General features: G+C 40.2%; 1 protein-coding gene across 2 annotated transcripts in view; it reads right to left on the bottom strand.

The window, feature by feature from the left end:
* The window catches only part of DOCK4 (dedicator of cytokinesis 4), a 469573-nt gene that overhangs the window by 251024 nt on the left and 193726 nt on the right, over nucleotides 1–24823 (bottom strand). For both annotated transcript variants that reach the window (XM_047763518.1, XM_047763519.1), the window contains exons 3-7: nucleotides 24410–24450; nucleotides 22352–22407; nucleotides 17700–17796; nucleotides 11065–11213; nucleotides 6426–6510 (exon numbers count right to left, since the gene is read on the bottom strand). In XM_047763518.1, coding sequence (XP_047619474.1) covers nucleotides 6426–6510; nucleotides 11065–11213; nucleotides 17700–17796; nucleotides 22352–22407; nucleotides 24410–24450 — 428 coding nt within the window. The remainder of the gene's footprint in view (nucleotides 1–6425; nucleotides 6511–11064; nucleotides 11214–17699; nucleotides 17797–22351; nucleotides 22408–24409; nucleotides 24451–24823) is intronic.

Here is a 24823-nt window from a genome sequence, read left to right as displayed (position 1 = left end):
CCTCAGGGTAAGAGCACAGGGAAAAAATACAGAAAAGCTGTGTATTAACAGAACAGGTGCTAAGAGTATAGAGGATTATTGCTTTCATAGCACAGACTACTAATGAGGCCACCTCTTTGGATCACTTAACAGTTGAAAAAAAAAAAAAAAAGGTTCAGGGATTACCTCCAGAGAAGGCATATTCTTTGCTTGAGATTAAGGTACAAAGCCCTTTTTTCTACATTAGCCATCTTTTTATGTTTCTAAGTACAGTGTAGTAACTACTAGCTAACTAATAATATTTTAGGGCAAAAAAAAAATGTCATTTACATTTACCATTACACATGCCACAGCATAAAATCACCAGAAGTTTTTCATGCTTTTATCTTTTGATTTGAACTACTTGAAAAGTAAACTGCTAAAAAATGCAATTAACCAAATGCATCATAATCACTGTATACTCCACAGGCGCACTGAACATACCTCTGTAAATGTGAAGAGTAAGGACGTTTTCTTTTTTATTTTTATGTATTTATTTCTTTTAGGGCTGCACCTCTGGCACATGGAGGTTCCCAGGCTAGGGGTTGAATCAGAGCTACAGCTGCCAGCTTACACCACAGCCACAGCAACGCAGGATCCAAGCTGCATCTGTGACCTACACCATAGCTCACGGCAATGCCGGATCCTTAACCCACTGAGCAAGGCCGGGGATTGAACCCTCAACCTCATGGCTACTAGTCAGATTCATTTCCACTGCACCACAGAGGGAACTCCAGGACATGTTCTTTTATACTTGGACCTCAGCATTGTGGTCTACGTTGGCCATAATTACTAGAAAAGGCCTCTTGCGGAGAGATACTCTAACTAGAAAAAAAAAGCACACTTCTGCTCTTTTTTTCTGTGAAGGTTGCTCTATTCTATGTTTTCAAAATCCTAACAGGGCAAAGGAAGCATCATACGTTCATAACACTACATCCTTTTAACTCACAAAGCAGCTTTTCATTTTCTGAGATTGCTACCTTATTTACTGATTTACGTAAAAGTTCAGAGTAACAAAGCACAAACTGCAATGAGGAAATGAATGACTAGTAAAGGCTAGAGCTGGAAAAACAGATATTAAAAAACAAAAACAAAAAACAAAAACCAACCTAGGACAAGAACAGACCTCAAGGAGACATCTGGTCTTTAGTTCAAACAGTGCAAAGTTCCCAGCATCAGTCATGACACTCACTCAAAACTGAGGCGGGGAGGGGGACATACAGCTTTCTTACTCATGCAGAGAATTCAATAGATCTAGATCAGTGATTCTCAACCTTGGCTGCACTTTAGAATCACCCAGAGAGCTTTTTAAAAATACTTATGCCCAGGTCCTATCCCAGAACAATTAAATTAGAATTTCTAGGGGGTGGGGGTCCAGACAGTAGTAGCTTTAAAAGCTCCCCAGGTGATTCTAATGTGCAATGAGGGCTGAGAATCACTCATTGAGATCATATGCAGAGCGATGAAAATCACAGCTGCCTACAAAATGCATTGCATCTTTAGTATAATTATGGCCTTGGAACCTTTGGTCTTTGCATGCCTACTAGCAATAAGCCTGCCTAATTCTTTCCTTTATACGTGTGACATGGACGCTCACGAATGACACTGAACTCTCCCTTCTCCCCTCCCCCACCATCCTTCCAAGCCTGAGATGGGACCGAACTTAAGTAGGTTATGATGCCTTGTTCATCTCTTAGTATTTCACTACTTTGGGGACCTGCTAAAAATATCTCAGTGAAAATATTATTATGATAACAAAACTAAAAAGGCAGGTTCACACTTCAAGAGCTATAATTTGGTACTTCTCACACATAGACAAAAATCCATCTCTGAAATAATTTATGGTTACAAAGGCACCTGGCAATTACTCTAAATGTGCTTGCAGTTTAATACACCCTTGATTAGGAAAATAAACAGAGGCACCCCAAAGATTTATTAAAGTGATATAAATTTTTAATTCTCATTAGTGCATTGATTCCTAGGTGAATTGTCTACACCAGAGTTTCTCACCTTCAGCATTAACAATTTGGACCAGTTATTTCTCTGTTCTGGGGGCTTGTCCTGGGCTTTGTAGGATATTTAACAGCTTTTTCTGGTATCTACCCACCAGATGCCCATAGCATCTCTTCCCACCTTCCATGCCACACCATGCCCGATTGTGACAACTAAAAATGTCTCCAGACACTGCCAAGTGTGCCCTGTTCTCTGTTAGAGAAAAACTGGCCTGCCCACTAAGGATCACAAAGCAAGCAGCCAACATGATCTTATAAAAACCAAGAAAGATTTCTAAAGAGGAACTCCTTTGTGTACAAATAACCAGAGAATCCGGCCTATAAGGTCCTCTTTATTTAGAGAAGGACTGAGCTCTGGTTGTTGGCAGGAAACCAAATGTGCCAAGTGGACATATGTTAACACTGGGAGGCTTAGCACATTTTACTGCTTAGATGAACACAATTAGGTGAGAAAGATCTGCTAACAGGGCTATCAAAAATCCCAAACAAGATTTTGGTTTTTTCCCTAATGATGCAATACGGATTTAGTAAGATGCAAACACCTGTGTTTCAAATAGGACACAGAGGCTATAGTGTAAAAGAAGCTAAGTGGCAACAACGAATCCTACATCCTGTGTTGGGGCATTTGACCTCCATGCTGCAGTCCTTAATCCAGGAGTGACAATAAACCACCACCACTACCACATCATCACGGATTGGTGGTGAGGCCTGTCAGCTCTCCCTGGTGATGTCAGCCACGTCTATGTTGCATAGAGAAAAGCGCCAGTGCTACCAAGAACCTGATTATTGCTGGGCCAAGACATAAACAGGAACCTGAAGGTGCCTTAAAGAAACGTCCTTCTGAAGCTTATAATCATTGGGGGTTTTCTTGGGCTATTGCTTTTGCTTCAGAAATAGAAAAATGCAACCGCTATGTGGGAGACATTACAGTTTCATGTAAAATCACAATGTTTTCCTTATCTATTAAATGAAGACTTTGGACTAGGATTTGAACTGTAAAATATGAAAAACCCCCTCCAATGGCAGTCATTGCTAATCAGATACAGCCCCGATGAGACCCCAGTATCTTATCAACACAGCACTCCTAGCAGCCACCACTAACAAATTAGAATGTTGAAAGAGATGAAATCAATTTCCTGTCCTATATATGATGCTAAGTGGGAAAAAAAAAAAAAAAACAGACATAAAATCACGTGCAGGTAATTCCTGTTGTGGTTCAGCAGTCATGAACCTGACTAGGATCCATGAGGATGTGGGTCCAATCCCTGGCCCTGCTCAGTGGGTTAAGGATCCGGCATTGCTGTGAACCATGGTGCAGGTCACAGTGGCAGCTTGGATCTGGCAGTGTTGTGGCTGTGGTGTAGGCTGGCGGCTGCAGCTCCACTTTGACCCCTAGCCTGGGAACTTCCATATGCCTTGGGGCAGCCCTAAAAAGACCCTCCAAAAAAATCACATGTGTATAAAATCAAACTAAGGAAAATAAAACACGTGTGTCAGACACTATTAGATGCTTATAAATATCTGACATCCCTAGATAAATATGGAGATGTGGCTGTGTTCTGGCCAATGAAATATAAGTGCCAGTATGTGTGAAATTCTCAGGAAGGCAGTTGAGTCAACTGAGAGAGATCTTTCTGCTTTCTACTTTCTACTACTGGAGAGCAGATGTAATGGCCAGAGTCCTTGCAGCTACATTGTACTTTGAAGTATCCTTGATGATGGAATCTTTTTTGCTTCTGACGCCATGAGACTACACATAAGCCCAGGACCTCCTGCCTCTAGGTTTACATACTGTGAAAGAAAAATAAATTTCCATCATATCTAAGACTCTGTAATTTATTTAATTTATTGAACACAGCCAAATCTAATCTGAAGATTCAGTATATGAGGCAGCAATCATTCTTACTACTTTGCATCTCTAATACGAATGATATAAAGTTGAAAAAGGAATGAAAACTGACTGAATGCTTAGGTGCTTTGCAAATGTTATCTGTCAAGGAAAGCCATTTTATATGTGGCTCTTATTTAATCTTCCTAATAAACATAAGAATTATTTCTCCATTTAATAGATTAAAAACTGAAGCCCTGAAAGATTTAGCAATAAGTCCAAGATCAGAGAGCCGGTATAAGGAAGAGATGAAATTCAAATCTAGTTTTTTGGATCTATACTCACAGTCATTTCATAATACCATAATGACTTCAACATCATTTACAGATTGCCAATTAAGCACAAAGCCCTGTACAAGATTATCGTGGCATAACAGAAGAGGTATAAGACACAGTGCCTACCTGAAGAAACTTCAAACTGAGCAAGAGATTAAAACAAAAGTGAGAGAACAAGTACAATGCTCAATGAGTTAAATAAACTATCTGTAATAAAAATGTCCCACTAGAAGATGTGGCTGACAAATAAAAGATGGTGATTTTTTTTTTTTTGTTATTGTTATAAAAGCTAAAAGTCAGTGATGACTTTAACTTGGAATATCCTTCCTGTGTTCCCTTCCTCCTTCTCTGTCCACCTCCCTCCACCTAACCTTTAACAGTGTTCTTGTTCCATCCTCGATATTCTGCTTGTTACCGATGCCATAGAGGGGAGCAGCAGGAAACATCACTCTCAAGAAGCTCAATATAAAGAAAATTCTCCATGAAACCAGAATTTATGCGACATCATAAGTGCTGGAGAGGGTGTGCAAAAAAAGGGAACCCTCTTACGCTGTTGGTGGGAATGTAAAGTGGTACAACCACAATGGAAAACAGTAGGGAGGTTCCTTCAAAAACTTAACGACCATATTATTCAGCAATCCCACTCCTGGGCATATATCTGGAGAAAACCATAATCTGAAAAGAATACGTTCACCTCAATATTCACTGCAGCCCTATTTACAATAGCCAAGACATGGAAGCAACTTAAATGTCCATCAACAGAGGAATGGATAAAGAAGATGTGGTCTCATATATACAATGGAATATTAGCCATAAGAAAGGATGAAATAATGCCATTCGCAGCAAAGTGGATGGACCTAGATATGATCATATTAAGGGAAGTAAGTCAGAGAAAGACAAATAATATATGATATCACTTATGTGTGGAATCTAAAAAAAAAATGATACAAATGAACTTATTCACAAAAGAGAAATAAACTCACAGACTATAAAAACCAAACCTATGGTTACCAAAGGGGAAAGGAAAGGGTGGGGGATAAATTTGGAAGTTTGGGGTTAACAGATACATACTATATATGAAACAGATAACCAACAAGGACCTACAAGGGAACGCTACTCAAAATTCTATAATAACCTATATGGGAAAAGCATCTGAAAAGTAATGGATATACGTATATGTTTAAGTGAATAATCACCTTGCTGTACACCTGAAATTAACACAACATTGTAAATCAACTATATTCCAATATAAAATAAAAATAAAGTCACTCCAGAAAGGAAAAAAAAAAAAAAAGCAATATGCTGTTAAGAACAAGACAGAAGGGACCAGGAGTTCCCGCTGTGGCTCAGTGGTTAACGAATCCGACTAGGAACCATGAGGTTGCGGGTTCGGTCCCTGCCCTTGCTCAGTGGGTTAACGATCCGGCGTTGCCGTGAGCTGTGGTGTAGGTTGCAGACGCGGCTCGGATCCTGCGTTGCTGTGGCTCTGGTGTAGGCTGGTGGCTACAGCTCCGACTGGACCCCTAGCCTGGGAACCTCCATATGCCGCAGGAGCGGCCCAAAGAAATAGCAAAAAGACAAAAAAAAAAAAAAAGACAGAAGGGACCAAATTTGAAGAACCTAGATGCCAAGTAAATAATTGGACTTCAACCTACCAAGTTAGTTACATGAAAACTCAAGTCCATGGGTGATGCCGTGACGGGCAACATGATCAACTATCTTAAGATTACTAACAAGCTTCAGCACTTGGGAATGGACTGGGGTCTGGGAGGAGTGGGGATAAGCCCAGCATTTGGAGACCAAGGAGGAGACACTTTCAGGGTTCCGCGCATACAGTGATAACGGGCCAGGGAGGGGAGCTAATACATGGTGAGCACTAGCTGGAACCCATTAGCCACAACACTGACCTGAAACACAACAGATAAAGATGCATGACTTGTAAGCATGTCACTAGACTAGGCAAAGCACAAAGATCTGCAAAAATACTTAAAACTTCTTGAGCTTTACTTCCTGGGAGTTGAGGGCTCAGCAGGAAACATCAGGTCCTTCGGAGATGGGTAAATCTTTTCTGTTTTGTACTTAGGGCATGGTCACCTCAGCTCTCAATTCTCCTTACTTGCTCCAAATGACACTGGGAACATCCTGTTCTTAAGAAATCAAGCAGCTATGAAGACCGTCATGGAAACCACAAAATTAGCACTGAGGCTGTGAGCCAAGGATTCCTATACCTACCAATCGGTAGAGCTCAGTAACGCTGATGTCCTCGGGGTCCACCATCGCATACTCTTTCCTAGGCACCAGGTCCAATCCCAGTTGTCTAGAAAACAAATTACAAACATTTGGGGGGAAAGCCACCTCTATAGGATATATTAAAAAGAATTCTTTTCACCGCATTGCCTTGAAATTAGCTACATCACTCACCATGCTTCTCTCACCCATGTTTACTTTATATTAACCTCTTCCTGTGGTTGGAGTAAGTAAGCAACCAGGCGGAACACTGGGCATAATTTGAGAAACAGAAGATGACAAAGGCAGGCACACCGGGGGTTAAGGGGTGGGCTGGCACTCTCGGTGGACTGCTCCTGCCCTTGGGAGCCTTGGTGATACATGGCGGAGCCTTTAGCACCTTACAAATGATTGCCACAGAAACCCTTCCTCACTGACGAGGGTGGAAACTAGAGGTGGACATAGTTTTGTTCTAGAAATAAGAGTTGAGGAGAAGCAAGTATAGCCTTCACAGTCTAACCTGGCACCAAAAACCTAATTACATCCAGAGCTAACACATTTCCAATGGGAATTTCTGCCAGCATGTGCATGGCTGTCATTCATGTTCTGGGATCAGTCATTACGAGAGACTCAGTAAAGGCAGGGGACAGAAAGTAGGGCAGCATAGCTCTAGGCTCTGGTAGCAAAAATGGCTTAGTCTCTTAGCTCAGGTGCCACAGTGGCTGATGCATGGATTACTGTGCTGAGAAATATTCTATGGTGCTATCCAGCCTCAGAGGGACCACATATGGTGACAGATGCGTAATGTCTTATCACGGACAGAGGAAATTGAGCATAATCCTTCCAGTTTCCCTCTACTGACCCTAATTTATTCCTCTCCTGACATCCACCTTATATACACTGATATCAGTGCTATATAAATCTGCTCTTCTCCTTAACCATCCATGACCATCCCAAAGGCTTCACAATGTCTACCAGATAGCTGTCCTTCAGAGTAGAAGACTGGTCTTCTTGATCGCAGGAGTTGGCTTGTAGATACTAAAACAGTTTCTCAGTTTTCATCAACAATGTTTCTCTTTGAGAAACTAAAATACCACACTCCCATTCTTGAATTTTTGTCCAACATTCAAGGCCTAATCAACACTGTGTCGTTGTTTTTGTCATACCCATGTCTCCCTGCTATGGACTGAACTGTGCCCCCCCCCCAAATGTGTATTTTAATGCCCTAACCCCGATACGGTTGAATTTGGAGATCGGGACTGTAAGGAATGAATACAGATTAAGGCAGCCATCTCCAAGCCTGCAAGGGAGCCCTCACCAGAAACTGAATTTGCTGCCAACCTTGCTCATGGACATCTACCTCCAGATCTATGAGAAAATTAAATGTCTGTTGTTTAATGCCACCCAGTCTATGGCATTTTGTTATGGCACCCTGAGCAGACTAAGACATTCCCCTCACCAGGGCTTCTGATCGGCTCTGGTCCCCATTCTCCATCTCTCCTCCTAAGAGAGAACCACTGCACCACAATGTAAGATGTCCAAAGACACCAGGTCTAGACACTGCTCTGTGGAGCCATTTTTCCAACATCATCTGCTCACTTCACGTCTCTGGGTCACCTTTTTGTAAATATTTCAAACATTTTCATTATTATAGCTGTTATGGTGAACTGTGATCAGTGATCTGCAATGTTTTAATTGTTTTGGCTTTTTTTTTTAACAATAGTTTTTGTTGTTGTTGTTTTGTCTTTTTAGGGCCACCCCCATGTCATATGGAAGTTCCCAGGCTAGGGGTCAAATCAGAGCCATAGCAATGCCAGATCTGAGCCGCATCTGCAACCTACATCACAGCTCACTCACGCAAAGCTGGATCCTTAAGCCACTGAGCAGGGCCAGGGACTGAACCCGTGTCCTCATGGATACCAGTCAGTTTTGTTACCACTGAGCCACAATGGGAACTCTCAACAATATAGAGTACTTTTCAATTAAGGTATGAATATTTTAAAGGCATATTGCCACTGCACACTCAACAGACCATAGTATAGTGTAAATATGATTTTTATATGTCCTGGGAAACCAAAAAATGTTGTGACTTGCTTTATTGTGATATTCGTTTTATTGTGGTAGGCTGGGATTGAACCTGCAGTATTTCTGACGTATGCCTGTATATAATCACCTATGAATCAGGGCACCTACCTCCATGTTCTGTGAGAAGCTGCCCTATCACAGTCTCTGCTGGGAGGGGCAGGGGACAGCTGAAGTAGTCCAGCCATCTGACTATCTCCCCTTCCATAGCCACACCTGACTGGTCCACAGGTAGGCACCTGACTAAAGGACAAATAAGGCCCAGAGTGGCCAGCAGCTTATGAGTGGCTGGTATAAAACGCTCAGTTTGAATGGGAATAATTGATATTAGCTGTCAATGAGGGTCCTCCTTTGAGAATTTGAACATGAACATTCACACAGCATCAGCCACCTGAGAAACATGAAGGGCAGCTGATCTGTATCACTGAATAATGAGTGAGTCAAGACCAACTCCAGGGGCAGAGATTCTGGAGTAGGTGTGGAATCCAGAACGCTCCTCAGTTTGGGGCCCCTGAAGCCAATGATGTGAAAGTGTCTTTGTCTCATAAGACTTGGACTGTTCAGCTTCTCTTGGCTTCCTGGAGTCCTGGCTTTTAACGAGACATTTATCTGTTTCTACCTTGTTCTGTTAATCCCTAGGTATGTCCTTCGGATATGAGGCTTCAAATTCAGTACATGAATATGAGGATGATTTCTAAAAAAATTACATTGCTCAGTTTCGCACATCAATGTTTTACCAACTTATCATAAATTAGCCATAGAACTGCCTGAAGTACAAGCTAGAACTTAGGTGAGTCAAAACTGAGCCATGAATCAGTCATAATTAATGCTTTTCCCTCCTTTCCCTTTCCTCTGTCTTCGCCTTCCTTCCTAAAACTGAAAAAGTATCATCTTTTTGCCTGCTCTACGTTTCTAAGCTATTTTTGATAAGCTAACTTCGTCCAACTTTCTTCCTATTGACAAACTGGTCTTCTAAAGGAGGACCAGCGTAATGACTAAGAGCCAAAATCTCAAAGATTTTTCAAAACAAAAAAGAAAGACATGAAAGACGGACAGCCCAGATCACAGTCAAAAAGCCTTTGGATCTACCCCTCAAAGCACTACCCCATTTCACACAGCAAGACCAGAGGCTCCATGCACATAGCTGGCAAAGTGTCTCTCTCAGGAAGTGCTCTGTGCTTTGAATCACATTGTCCTGGAGCCGAAAGGGGCCTTGGATCTCTTCCAGCTCATCTTACTCCTTCCACAGGTGAAGATACTGAAGCCAAGTCAGGCTCAGGAATTTGCCTCCCATCCTAAAAGAGCCAAGTTCCAAGCCCAGCGTCTTGCTGCACGCTGCACCTGCTCTTGTTTTTGATTCCCCCCAAGGAACAAATCTCCCAGAGATAAATGAGTTAGGGCTGTTCTCCTGATCACCTGTCAAAGGATGAATGGCACAGCTCACTCAAAGAAATACCAGGACTCTGGGTGAGATGGAGGTATAGTACGTCTTAGGAGGTCTGTGTCTTCACACCTGTAGTACATGATGTCTTGGCAGGAACCAAAACTGGCTTCTGATAAAGCAACTTGCTACAGTTAGAGGAAGCAGTGCTCTGATTTCAAGTTGGTTTTTCCAGATTGAGTAAGAGGCAAATTTGTCTGTGGTGTACCTTTAACCACCTTCTCCTTTTCTGTCTGCTTCCCTTTTATTCTGTTGCCCTAATATCCTTCAAGGCCCAAGTAGCAAATGGGGACGTACTGTTGGGGAGAGGACAGGGAGGGAGGCTCTGACCTTGAAAGATACTGAGGGACCATTTACTTTTCTTAAACTTGAGCCCATACGAGCCTAACATCACAGGCAGAGCTGGCTCATTCTAATTTCTCACCCACATATTAACATTCATACTTAGCGTAATATCAACCTTGATCAGAGATTTAAGTGATTAGATTTGCCATTTAAAGTGTTTGGCTGTTATTTTAGACTAGTCACTTACAGTTTTATTTAAAAGTACATCTTGGTCAAGAAGAGCTTTTGACTGGAGTTCTGCCAAGCAACACCTCAAAGAGCCTAATATATATTAATATATATGCACAGATGCAATCAGAGCAATAAGGAACACTCCCGCCGCTCCTCACACCTAGCTTGAGACTTTTAACAGAGCTGATAGCATCGGTGTCTCCCTCCAGAGTACACTAATGACCTATTACCACAATACAGAAGAGGAATATATTTAAAAGAGACATACATGCCAAACCTAAAGCCTTTTTGAAACAGGATGTATTTTTAGCAGATGCCGTAATTGATTGATCCAAGCAGACATTTCCTATTTCGTGAGCATGTGCACAGTCAGACCAAACAGGACACAAGAGAACGGACAAAGTCCTAGAGCCCACACCAGCCCAAGAGGATGCGGTTCTCAGTACCATCAGTTTTCACTATGTCCCCTAAAGGAGAAAACTGGAAAAATCTCCTCTGGTGTCTTGGAGATATCAGAGCACAGCGGCTCACTGCTGCTGCCATTGCATCTGTTGTGTTTGGTTACCTTACCAGAGACCGCAGCGACCCGAGGTGGCTAGTACTCACTCATTGCCCCAGTCCAGGCGGGCGGTGATATGGCGCTTCACATCCTTCATCCGGTCGTGGGTGAGATGCCCCACCAGCACCTGCCGCCGCAGATCCAGGATTTCATTCATGATGTGCCACAGCCGGTGGAAGAGATCGCCTTCATTTCTCTAGGAAATATGCAAATGTGGAGAGTCAAAGGTCAGTCGCTGAGATGTGGGGTAACCATGGATGGGGAGGGCGAGTCCTGCTTACCCTCTACGTGCTGGCCACTCTGTGGACCACGTCTCCATTAACAAACTCTTCCTCAAACCACACACTGCTCTGCATGCTTATGTCCCATTTCACAAGGCTGCTCTCTTGCCCAGGAATCCAACTTCACTTCTCAGACTCCCCAACAGAACTTGTGTTCCAGGGTCCTACTAAGCTTCCACACCCAAGCTTGGCCAGGTCTCCGGCTTTCCACACTCTGCTTCCCTTTCCACCTCAAATCCCCTTTCCTTAGCTCCAACCAATTCTTCTGTCCTTCAAGGCTCCACCTGACTTCCACCTCCATCAGGAAATCTTCCCTGACAACGCTTGTTCATATCCCTTTCTCCCTTCTCTGAACCAAGGCTGCCTGCAATTGAAATCCATTCAATGGGAAACACTGCTTTGCACATTCCTTGCACATTGGTCATTACGCTTTACCGTGCTTTCCATTAGAAGTGGTGCACACAGAGGGCCTCACACTCCTTCACTGAGGGATGTTCACTGCTGTTATCTGGGCAGATGCAGACTTTTTAAAAATTGTTTTCAGAGTTCCCATTGCGACTCAGTGGTAACGAACCCAACTGGTATCCATGAGGATGCAGATTTGATCCCTGGCCCCGCTTAGTGGGTTAAGGATTCAGCATTGCCAGGAGCTGGCAGCTGCAGCTCTGATTCGACCCCTAGCCTGGGAGTGTCCTATGCTAAGGGTGCAGCCCTAAAAAGACCAAAAAAAAAAAGTGTTTTCTTTCTTACTTGTTAAACACTCATGTAAATTCAAGCTAATCTCCTGTGAAATTCATCAAGCAAGGAGGCTTAGAAGGAAAGACATGTTAAACTCCTGGCTTCAAATCTTTTGGTTTTGCCACTTACTAGTTTTATAGGCTTTGAGTATGAGTTTTGTCATCTGTGAAACAGGCCCAGTACTATCTTCCTGTAAGGCTATTTCGGGGATTAGAAATAATATTTGTGAAGAGAACCCCATAACACAGTGATGTGGAGCATAGACTCGAAAGACAAACTACCTCAATCTGCATTCTAATTTTGCCCTTTGCCGGCTGAAAAACCTTTGTGCTTATTTTCTTATCTGTACAATGGTGATCACAGTACCTGTCTCATCAGGTTGTTGTGAGGATTGATGACTTCATATATTAAAACTCTGAGAACAATGCCCGGCCCAGAATGAATCCCGTGTTAGTATTGGCTGTTACTAATGCTGTTATCACTATGGACTTGACCCAGAATAAACCCTCTAAGAATACTGTGTCTTTATCAAAATCTGTCTGTCTCTTACCCAGAGACATTTAGAGCAAACCCTTCATAAGTATTTCGTGTTTCATCAGCCTTTCATCTTTCTTAACCAGCAGCCAGGCTTTCACTGTCTACAAACATGATGAGCAGGCTGCATGAATGGGGGTGTGAAAGTACTGAGATTATCATTCATCTAAAGTCCTCCGCAGAGATAAGCTGCCAGAAATATCAAGGTCTGTGTGATGGGTGAAGATTATCAGTCATAACATTTTTTTTTTTATTATAAAAAGTAGTGATGGATCTTCTGCCTCATCAATACTTGGTGACTAGCAGCCTTCTCATGATTGTGCAGGTCAGACGAATGTGCCAGCTGACCAAGAAGTATTCTCCACCACACCATCCCTGATCCTCTGAGATCTAAATAATCTTACTCTCAACTCCTAGAGCACTCTCTTGAGTCTGTTCTTTTGATGCCTCTCACTCCTGACTCTTGTTTTACACTCCCACACAAGTCATTACAAGGGTGCCGTAATGCAATACCCTCAATTCCCTGGACAGTGGCTGTGTTCTTCGCCTGGCATAAACCCCCAAGTACAATGGCCAGGACTGCCCTGTGTAGTCCCAGCAGCTGGAGAATGAAGGAAAGAATACCTTGATTTATAGGGATTAATTTTGGTGGATCCTGAGGAGAATGGACCTAGAGATTATTACCCTAAGTGAAGTTAAGTCGGACAAACATCATATGATAGCACTTACATGTGGAAGCTTAAAAAAAAAAATGATACAAATGAACTTATTTACCAAACAGAAATAGACCTACAGACATAGTCAACAAACTTATGGTCACCAAAGGGGAAAGAAGGAGGGTAAAAATTAGGAGCAAGGGGTTAACGGATACAAACTACTATCTATAAAATAGATAAACAACAAGGACCTTCTGTATGGCACATTATATTCAGTTTTATACATATATTCAGTATCTTGTAATAAGATTCAAGATGTTGTATCACTATGAATCACTCTGCTGTACACCAGAAACTAACACAACATTATACTTCAATAAAAAATATACTAAAATTTAAAAGTAAAAGAAAAAAAACAGAAAGAAAAACTTGAGGAACTCTATGGTCCGAAGGAAAAGTCCAGTCAGGTCAAAGACATTACTTAAGGAAGATATAAAATAAGTCACATTTCATGCAGCCAAGAGGAGAGCCAGCTCCTGCTTGAAAAGACTATCACAGTGTGAAAGTCATCTGTCCTGCTCTCGGGGAAGGCAATCTGCAGTTTTCCAGAAGAATGGGCTTGCTTTCCTAATAATGTCACCTTTAGTATTTCAGTTTAAGAGAATGGTGACATGAGAAGAAGCCAAATACTTCATAAAAACTAAAACCAGTTGGTCTGCTTTGCCTTTTGAGAAGGGGACAGGAAGAGTGACAGAGCACAGCCCTGACCAGCAGGCCTGCCGTAGTAATTCATGAAAACAGAACACACCTGTTTGCACTGCTAGTCAAAAAATGATGCTTCTTTAAAAATTGTATAGTTTTCCCACTGTACAGCTTTTTCTTTTATTTTCCCACTGTACATCTTTTTTTTCCCACTTTTTTTTTAATTTTCCCACAATAAAAAAAAAAAAAAAGGTGGGGAAAAAAAGTGGGAAAATAAAAAAAAAAAAGACGATTGGATTCGGAAGATGTGGTATATATATACACAATGGAATACTACTCAGCCATTAAAAAAAGAATGACATAATGCCTTTTGCAGCAACATGGATGGAACTAGAGAATCTCATACTGAGGGAAATGAGCCAGAAAGACAAAGACAAATACCATATGATATCACTTATAACTGGAATCTAATATCCAGCACAAATGAACATCTCCACAGAAAAGAAAATCATGGACTTGGAAAATAGACTTGTGGCTGCCTAATGGGAGGGGGAGGGAGTGGGAGGGATTGGGAGCTTGGGCTTATCAGACACAACTTGGAATAGATTTACAAGGAGATCCTGCTGAGTAGCATTGAGAACTATGTCTAGATACTCATATTGCAACAGAACAAAGGGTGGGGGAAAAATGCATACATGTATGGATAACTTGATCCCCTTGCTGTACAGTGGGAAAAAAAAATAAATTAAAAAAATTTAAAAAAAGGAAACAAAAATTGGATAGTTTGCTGTACAGTAGAAACTGACAGAACACTGTAAACCAACTATAATGGAAAAATTAAAATCACAAAAAAATAAACTAAAATAAATAAAAATAAAAATGGGTAGTTATGAAGACTTCAGAAACACGAAAATGCTTTTGATTTACTGTTAAATGATAAAGGTAGGGTACAATATTAAACATTTAAAAACATCTAAAATTGTTTAAAATATATCAGAAATTTTCTGCAACATACGTCTGCAAAAAGTGAACTGTTGGGAGTTCCCGTCGTGGCGCAGTGGTTAACGAATCCAACTAAGAACCATGAGGTTGCGGGTTCGGTCCCTGCCCTTGCTCAGTGGGTTAATGATCCGGCGTTGCCGTGAGCTGTGGTGTAGGTCGCAGACGCGGCTCGGATCCCGCGTTGCTGTGGCTCTGGCGTAGGCCGGTGGCTACAGCTCCAATTCAACCCCTAGCCTGGGAACCTCCATATGCCGCGGGAGTGGCCCAAGAAATAGCAACAACAACAACAACAACAACAACAAAAAGACAAAACAAAAAGTGAACTGTAAATATTTTAGCATTTTGGCCTCAAAATGACAATAGTATGGAGTTCCCTTGTGGTGCAGTGGGTTAATGATCTGGCCTTGTCACTGTAGGGGTTTGGGCTGCTGCTACAGCATAGGTGTGATGCTTGGCCTGGGAACTTACAGGGTCATGGACGTGGCCAAAAAAAGTGACAATAGTATAATTTTTGGAGCAGCAGACCTCAATTTAGAGCTAGGATTTCCCACTTAAGCTGGGACCCCCAGATAGATTATCTTTGATGAGATTCCAGAATAAAAACTACCTGGCAGACTCCTAGGGAAGAGAGTTGTAAAACACTCAGGCAAAGGCCTGCACAAAAGTTCTTAGTGAAAGATGGCTTTATTTCTCCTAAACTTTTTCTGGTTAGACTATTAATTTTTTACTAAGTCATATTTTAGGCACTTACCAATGCTATTAAAAAGAACAACTAGTATTTCTCAAGCATGTACCATGTGCTTTTATTCTTAATGATAAATGTCCTACATTTATTAAGTATACTTCATATACTCTTACAGTTTCCAAGATACTAGTGGCTCATCAAACACTTTCCAGTGGAGAAGCTAGGCACCTTAAAACCGTTAGGAAAGCAAATGGACAGTACCCCAATAGGCGCAAGCATGATGAACTTGAACCAAAACATTTGGCACAAAACGTTTACATCAGGAAAAGAGAAACCAAAAGGTCCAAGTCAGCCTCATTCTCAAGGTCAAAAATCTGGTATCTCCAGGTTAAGTTGTGTATATTTGCTCCTAATAGAACTGACTACCATTCCAGCATCCAAGTCTATTTTGAAATAATTCTCTGTCTGTTTCTCAGGATGGTGGGGGTGAGGAGGTTACTCTGACAGCTTACAACATAGATTTTCAAGCCAGTCAAATATGTCCCCAAAACATGATCACAACCTCAAAAGCTGGTAAAAATAGCTAGATGAGGCAGAATCAAGAGGAAATTCAACTTTGTTCCCCACCAGCAGCCACATAAAAGGAAAAGTGCTGGCACCTTAGCTCAACTAAGGGATGACACTTAAACTGTCATTATTTTTATAACTCTTACGTTGGGTATTTAGGATGGAGTATTTTGAACATTTCACACAGTTTCATTTTCCATCTTGTATCATGCACAGTATTATTCTAAGTGAAATAATACTTGGGTTTTACATTCTTTCCAATACATTTTTTTAAATCTAAAAAGCAGATCTACATTTCCTTTGTGGCCTCTCAGCACAGAGCCCCTGAGTTCAGGTAGCTTGACTGTGCATTTACCTCATCCCAGCAAAGCCTAGATGCTAGCATTTCATCTAAGATCATCTGGTGGATTTTAGTAGTGAACCCTAAAGCCACTAGCCTCAGGAGGGCAGAGTCAGAGAAATCCAACATCAAAAGGGGTTTTATTAGGGACTTTTCAAGATTTTCTTGCCTCAGTGAAATAGCCTATCGCATGTTCTATACAGCAGAAAATAAAAATGGTCATTCGGTGCCCAGGTCCCTCACTAATTTGGATTTTCTCTTTGACAGGCTGTATCAAATCGCGTTATCAGGCTAAGTACACCTTTGTATTCCTAGCACATCCCTTCAAATGATTAAGCTGTTCTACACATTCCTTTGAAAATCAAAGAAGAAAACTGCATTCATCTTCCCCCAAACCTCACTCCCAACTCCCCCTTATAAAGTGGTTCAGAGTGGCGGGGGCTGGGGGCACGAGATTTACAGCTAGATTCCAACTCCGCCATTTCCCAACTACTTGGCCTGGAGCAGGTATTTCACTCTCTGCCTCATGTTCCTCATTTGTTTGTAAGCTCCCGGTGATCAGCCTTTATTTCCTTGAGTGGTTTTAAGGACTAAATGAGATACTGTGTATAGAGTACTTCCCACAGGGTTTGCAACATGGAAGGCTCTCGGTAAGTGTAATAAGTAAACAGGCACATATATACATACATCCAAAACACTGACCCCTTTCTTTCCCCAAGAAACATTCCTCTCTCTTGTATATTTAGGAATTTCTCATTGATTCTAGGTACCCTATCATTTTTAGTAAAATTGAATAATTGATAGAGATCTAGAATATAAAAATGCATATACCCATATGAAAATTGCATGGAAAATAAGTTGAATTTTCCCTGAAAGTTAAAAATACTCAGAAACCCTAATGCTAGTTTCATGTAAACCATCCAATGTGATGAGATGCCAGCAAAGTAATCTTGTATATTCCTGCAGCTTGAAAAAGAACTTAGAAAATCCATGCTGGATGGACACGGGGATTAAAACAAGATTTGTCTTATTTGGCTATGAACGCCCAGTTCCCAGAGGAACACTAATGACTTACAGCAGATGCTCAAATATTAGTCGACAGTTACTCTTGTTTAGATATTTCTTAAAAAAAAAAAAATCTCTATCCAAAAAATGATGCCATTAAAAGGTTACTTACCACATAGAGTTGTTTCCACATGGTTCCCCAGTCTCTTAATGTTGATGTCATTTCTGTGATAACAGAGTCTTCAGTGGGAATCACCATTTCAAATTGTCTGTGAAATTAAACAATAATAGCAGCAAAGTATATATGCAAATAACATACACAACAATCTTCTTCCTAATGCTGTAAAAGACTAACGAGGAAAGGAAGTTATTTCTGGTTCTGCAGCCCATAACCAGGATCTGACCATGAACTTGTATGAGGAATGTGACATGGGTCGTGGCAAGCAGGACAACACCAGGATGACCAGGCACTTCATCCACTTCAAGTCTGAGCAGTGTGGTGGAAAAGCAGCAATAGCCAGAGTTCTTGGAGTTTCTGCGTGGCTCAGCAGAAGTGAATCTGACGAATATCCATGAGGACACAGGTTTGATCCCTGGCCTCACTCAGTGGGTTAAGGATCAGGCATTGCTGTGAGCTGTGGTATAGGTCACAGACGCGGCTCGGACCCAGCGTTGCTGTGGCTGTGGTATAGATCACCTGCTGTGGCTGTGGCATAGGCCAGCAGCTACAACTGCGATTCAACCCCTAGCCTGGGAACTTCCATATGCCAAGGGTGAGGCCCTCAAAAGACACACACACACACACACAAAAGAAGAAGAGTTCTGCCCCCAGCCACAGTTTGACCTCTAAACAGCAACTCATTTCACTCCCCTAAGCCCCAAAGTCCTGGTGTCTAACATGAGGTCACCAGGCTACATAAACTGTGAGATGGCTTTTGCCTTCCAAGTGCTATGACTGTAGGACTCAAAGGGAGTGACAGGCTCATTCAAAGATCAGGATATGATGACTGCAAACACCCAAACTAACTCAGTATTATCAACAACCAGACAACTGAAGTACTGACTGAACACGAACTTCATCTCAATGACACCACATTTTTATTACTTGCAAATGGGACCATGAAAAATTATTCATACGATTAGTAATGTTATGCACCAGAGAACTTATCTGTGCATGTTAAAATGGGTGAATGGCTATTAATATTACAGCTTCTCAAAAGAATGCTACCAACTATATTGATGGGGAGTATTTTCTTCATTTGAGGTTTTTCTTTCGAGGACAATGTCTAATATACAGAAGTAACAGGCTATTAGACACTGAACCAGGTTATGTAACAAGGGAAAATTATTCCTTAATGTGAGGATAATAACTGCTCTGCATTCCTTTTCGATGTTATGTCCGAAGTGTATACAACTGTCTTTTGTAAAGTCTTCTTAACAGCAAGTATGGGAACTAAAATCTTGCCTTCATTTCTTCACCCACAGAGCCTCATCTCATTTCACACTGCTGCTGCTAACATCCTTACCTTGTGAATATTTTACTTCTTCCTAGAGCTTAAACACAGCTGAAAATGTAAAGTTGGGATGTAAAACTAGAAATAAAAGTAAACAGTAATATATGAACTGTGACATATACAGAACCTTTTATCAAGTCTTCATACAACATTTTCCAACAGTAGGGCATTTATTTTGCCTTTGAAACAGCTACTGCAATTTACATGAGACTATTTGGAGATAGAGACTATAAAATGATCAGATGCAAGGTCGAGGAGGGAACAATAAATTTCCAGGAAAACTCAACAACTTACTTAACATTTAAAAAGTGGCATGACTTCAGGAGGAATTAAACAATACAGAAATGACCTCACCATTCACGAACTATAATTTAATTTAAGGACTCCCATCGCAGTCCTCCACTGCTCTGAAGACCCAAGAAAGAACATAAAGGCAATTCGGTCTGTGGGAAGTTGATTTGGGGTTTGTTCAACCAAAATGTAAATTTTTAAGAAGCACAAAATTGTCATTTTCGGTAAGGCAGCTGTTTCCTCTTAATTACACAAAAACCAAAATCAGCACTCAAATGGTCTGTTACAAGTAGCTGCCCCTGGAATTACATTTTGTTCCGTTATTCTGAGAGGTACTCTGCAACTATTTCAACTTGGTGAGCCATGAGGTTGCTAAATCCTTTTAAAATAAGACAGGTGACATCAAAATCCCAAAGAGGTTTCTCTGTAGGGAAGCAATCCCCTGACAGCATAATTTCTCAGATATTTTCAAGGTCAAAGTTTTCTTCCAGCTAACAGTCCTAGAACCTAGGGTCTGAATCAATTTCAATAATTTTTTTTTCTTTTTTTCTTTTTCGCCACCCCTCAAGTTCCCGGGCCAGGGATCAGATCCGAGCCATGGGTGTGACCTACGCAGCAGCTGCAGCAACACCAGATCTTTTAACCCACTATGCTGGGCCAGGCATCCAACCCGAGTCCTGGTGTCACAGAGGCGATGCTACCCCATGGTGCCACAGCGAGAATGCTTTAATAACTTTTTTTTTTAAAGAAAACAAATTTTGGTTCTACCCCGAAGTTCTCCTGCTATATAATGCTTATCATGCCCTGTGTTGGGCAGAGAACCCACAATCAAGTCTTAAACTTAGAACACCAAATTCTGTGACACCTTTATCCAAATGGAAACTTCCTAGGACTCAAGGAAGGAAACTAGATATTCACCAGTTACTGGCTGGGACCAAAAAAAAAAAAAAATTTAAATATTTATTATAATTAAAGCTATGTTCCACCCCAATACACTTTGAGAAGGAGGAATTTCACTGGGTGGCGTGTTTGACATGGTCCTTGCTAGCTAGCATTCTCTTACCTTCCTCAATCAGAGTATAAAATGTGGGCTGGGTAGATCATATGGCAACTCTATTTTTTTAATCTACTATTTTGAATAGTTATTACATTAACAAAATAATAATAATGTTGCTTGAAGTAATTGGCATATATAAGACATACAGTGTAAGGATATTCTAGCCTTATCCATACAAGTAGTTACATTACAAACTTTCAGCCACCTGTAGAAATTATTTCACGAAATTGAGATTAAGCGGCCTCCTTTATAGAGAGCAGATATATATGTCATCCATTTGAATAGCATCCATGGAACTTTTTTGATAAAGTCTGAAGATATTTTAATATGCTTTAAAATGTGCTTTATTAATTTTTTTTTTGTCTTTTGTCTTTGTTGTTGTTGTTGTTGTTGCTATTTCTTGGGCCACTCCCGCGGCATATGGAGGTTCCCAGGCTAGGGGTTGAATTGGAGCTGTAGCCACCGGCCTACGCCAGAACCACAGCAACGCGGGATCCGAGCCGCGTCTGCAACCTACACCACAGCTCACAGCAACGCCGGATCGTTAACCCACTGAACAAGGGCAGGGATCGAACCTGCAACCTCATGGTTCCTAGTTGGATTCGTTAACCACTGCGCCACGACGGGAACTCCGCTTTATTAATTTTTTTTTTCTTTGCTTTTTAGGGCTGCACCTGCGGCATATGTAAATTTCCAGGCTATGGGTTGAATTGGAGCTACAGCTGCTGGCCTACGCCATAGCCATGGCAACATGGGATCTGAGCCACTTCTGCAACCTACACCACAGCTCACGGCAACACCAGATCCTTAACCCAATGAGTGAGGCCAGGGATCAAACCCACATCCTCATAGATTCTATTCGGATTCGTTTCCGTTGTACCACAACAGGAACTCCTGCTTTATTAATTTAATAAATTCCTATATTTTTCTAACTGATGAATAATGCAGCTTTTATGGTGGAATCTGCATTGTTTCTTTTGTCATAAAATAAAAATTATTCCTTGATTCAATGCATATTCCTTGGGTCCAAATCCATGGCATACTGGTAATGAATACTCTGCTTATGTTAACCAATAAATAAGCAAGTGCTATTTTTTTATTCTGTGATATTTTATTTGAATAATCTGTTTCCCTAACAGCTGTTTCAAGACCTTTTGGACATAGACTGGAATAACTTTTTAAATATATAAGAAATCCTAAGTGATCAATGAGCTCAATCAAACCAAATAGCATAAAAAGTTCTCTAAAGTGGAAGAGTGGCTTTGTGAAGTGGTCACACAAAGATATGGTATTAATCCCAATTAGGAAAATAACAGCAGACTTGGCTGTTTATAACCAATAGTGAATCAAGGAATTTCCTGGGGTTAAGATTCAGTAACTGATCAGTGTGTCTGCCAGGCTTCCCCCACCTAGCAGGAAATTCCAAACAGCAAATCTTTCTGCTTAAAATTAGGCAGATTCCATGATTTCTGGACCATGAGACATCTGCCCTAGATCCTACTGCTGTTCAACACACAGACATGATTCTTTCACTTTTTCCACCACCCGCCTTAGTGTAATTTGTCTTTATCCAACAACATGGACAAGAGTTCATTTTTTGAGACAATTAATAAGTCAAATTCCAAAATGAACAGCACTTCTGTGAAAATCCTCCAACTATTAATAAAACTTATTTCCTTTTCCTTCTTTCCTTTTTTTTTTTTTTTTTGGCTTTTTAGGGCCACACCCTGTGGAAGTTCCCGGGCTAGGGGTCAAATCAGACCTATAGCTACCAGCCTACGCCACAGCCACAGCAATACTGGATCCGAGTCACATCTGCAACCTACACCACAGCTCATGGCAATGCCGGATCCTTAACGCATTGAGCAAGGCCAGGGATCGAAGCTGCATCCTCATGGATCCTAGCCGGGTTCATTAACCGCTGCACTATGATGGGAACGCCCAATAAAACTCATTTCTTACCCTTTGTTCTTTACACAGGCATTTTTCAAGTGAACATAGCTGGAAGGAAATATCCCCTGAAAGAGAAAATGTAAAGGTTAGGGTGCTAGTTATTACAGCAGGGTTAGTTTCACAAGTCGCATGCAGAAAACACAACCCTAACAATACCAGGAAGAAGGAATCTCTAACACATTCTACAGGCTAAATCTATTGCAGCTTAGAGCCATTCGTTTTATTTTCTACTATTTACTAGTTTAGAAATTTAGAGCTACTCTAAAAGAAGTATAATCAAAAAATTAAATCCTACTCAAAAATATGTCAGGGAAAAACTTTTACATTTTCAAAAATTCTACATACAAAGCATGGTGAATAAGAAGTTTTTTTATATACTGCAGAGTTTTGAAAGAAGGATTTTTTGTTTGTTTGTTTCTCCCTGTTTCTTTGTTTCAGTTATAGTTCTTTTTCTTCTCTCCAAAATACTTATGTGTCTATTTAAAAATATACCCTAAAAAAATACGACTATGAATTTGGAGACAATATGTATATTACATGTTGGGGAAGCTCTTCGATGAAAACAGAGCAGCAATTTACCACCATTCTGATGGAACAAAAAATTAAACAAAAGAAGTCATGCTAGCTTAAAGTTCTTTATTGTAGGGAATAAATACAATATAAATATTGTATTGTAAACAAGGGCAGGCAAATTATTTCTGTATTCTAAGCGAAAAATTGAAAAAAATTTTTAAAGCATCGATTTTATTATCCATTAAATGATGATATTCTCTCAATAATTTTTGATGTACAGTTAAATGACAAATTCAATTAAATATTTAGGAAAATAAATATCATTTGAATACATTATCACCATTGTGAATCCAAGGATAACAAAATTTAACAAGCAAATTCTGATTATATAACGGTAGGAAATAGGTGGACAGTATAAAAAATAAATTTTTTCCTTTAGAATTTAAATTTACCTCAATATGATAGGAATAACAAATAGAGTAATTATAGCAACTAATAAGGAAAAGTCAGAACTTCAGGTTTGTTAGAAGAGTAAAAAAAGTAACAAATCCCAACAAAGGTTTTCTCAAACATGTTCCAAATGAAAATTAAATACTGAAGCTACATTTGCATGTGCTTGCAGATGTCCAAAAATTCATTTAAATGAGGGCTAAAGTATCAGGCTCTCCTTTAGAATGACCTACAATAAATGAAATGAAGGAATTAAACACAGGTGGACGATCCAGAAAAAAGGTATATTTAAGCACAAAGTCGAGCAAAAGAGTTTAGATTACTTGTATTTTGGTAATGAGAAATGATACAATTTCTTATCCACAATCCTAATAAACCAGAGTAAAGCCCCAAAATGGTCATGACATATAACAAAACATTAGAGAATGTGAAGCATGGGTGAAAGCTGAGGAGATTAGAACAAAGTAGAAAAACAGAGATATTAGTAAGGATTAGTGTCAAAAATCATAAGCTACACCAATGAAAGGTAAAAGAAAAATCATATTACCTCCTACTATAATTCCTTAGGATTTATATAAATATATAAAGGATAATGAGTCAGTTTTTGTCTCGAATCGTAAGAAAGATAGACTCTTTACAATATGATTTTCCTATATTTCAGCTCCTCAAACCCAAAGGGATTCTTAACATACCCTAAAATAAAGCTATTTCTCTACACCAATTTTTTTTACAAATGATACCATAGAAACTTAAAGATTAAATACCTATATTCAGTATTTCTTTTGGAATATATATTTTCCCTGCCTGAATTTTAATTTCACTCTCAGCGAACTAACATTTCAAAAAGATTTTGTTTACATATAATAAGCTTATTAAGGTCTTCTTAGTATAAATTTCGAGAGCTACATAGGATTATCATTTGAATAGCATGTCTTAACTACAATCCAAGTTCAAAGGACTATCCAAAATTGTGAAAATCTGTATCGCCATTTAGTATTTCAACTAAGGGTCCCAAATGTAATTTCAATTGTATAATGAAATAAAGTACATTAGCTACCTTCATGTAAAAATCCCATAATTATGGTTAAAAGTAATAATTTTTACCTTGATATTTGGGTTTTTTAAGGCAAATCCTCTGTACCAGCCTGTGGAGAAATAATCACGGTCATATTTCAGTAAATCAGTACAATCCTTTAAAGATATGATTATAAATCAATCTGTTCTTTGCTGATGGAATTTTATCCTACATGCAAATATTCTAGGTAGAAACATGGTGGAGGTTGGGATTAGGTTAGACTAACAGTCAAGTGACTACCAGCTTAAGTCTTCTACTAGTAAAACTGTCTTGGAAATGTCTATGAAAAATAGAAACAGGAATAATGGAAATAAAGGCTTTGGAATCAGCATTGGGCTTAAATTCTGGCTTTGCTACTTATTAGCTAAGAAGTAAATTAACTGACCTCTCTGAGCTCAGTTTCACTGTATTTTATAAAAAGCTACATACACTATGTTTCAGGG

Source organism: Phacochoerus africanus, chromosome 16, assembly GCF_016906955.1.
Source record: "Phacochoerus africanus isolate WHEZ1 chromosome 16, ROS_Pafr_v1, whole genome shotgun sequence".
Taxonomy (NCBI): domain Eukaryota; kingdom Metazoa; phylum Chordata; class Mammalia; order Artiodactyla; family Suidae; genus Phacochoerus; species Phacochoerus africanus.
The sequence above is the reverse complement of the archived record's forward strand: the minus strand, read 5'-3'. Positions and strand labels throughout refer to the sequence as shown.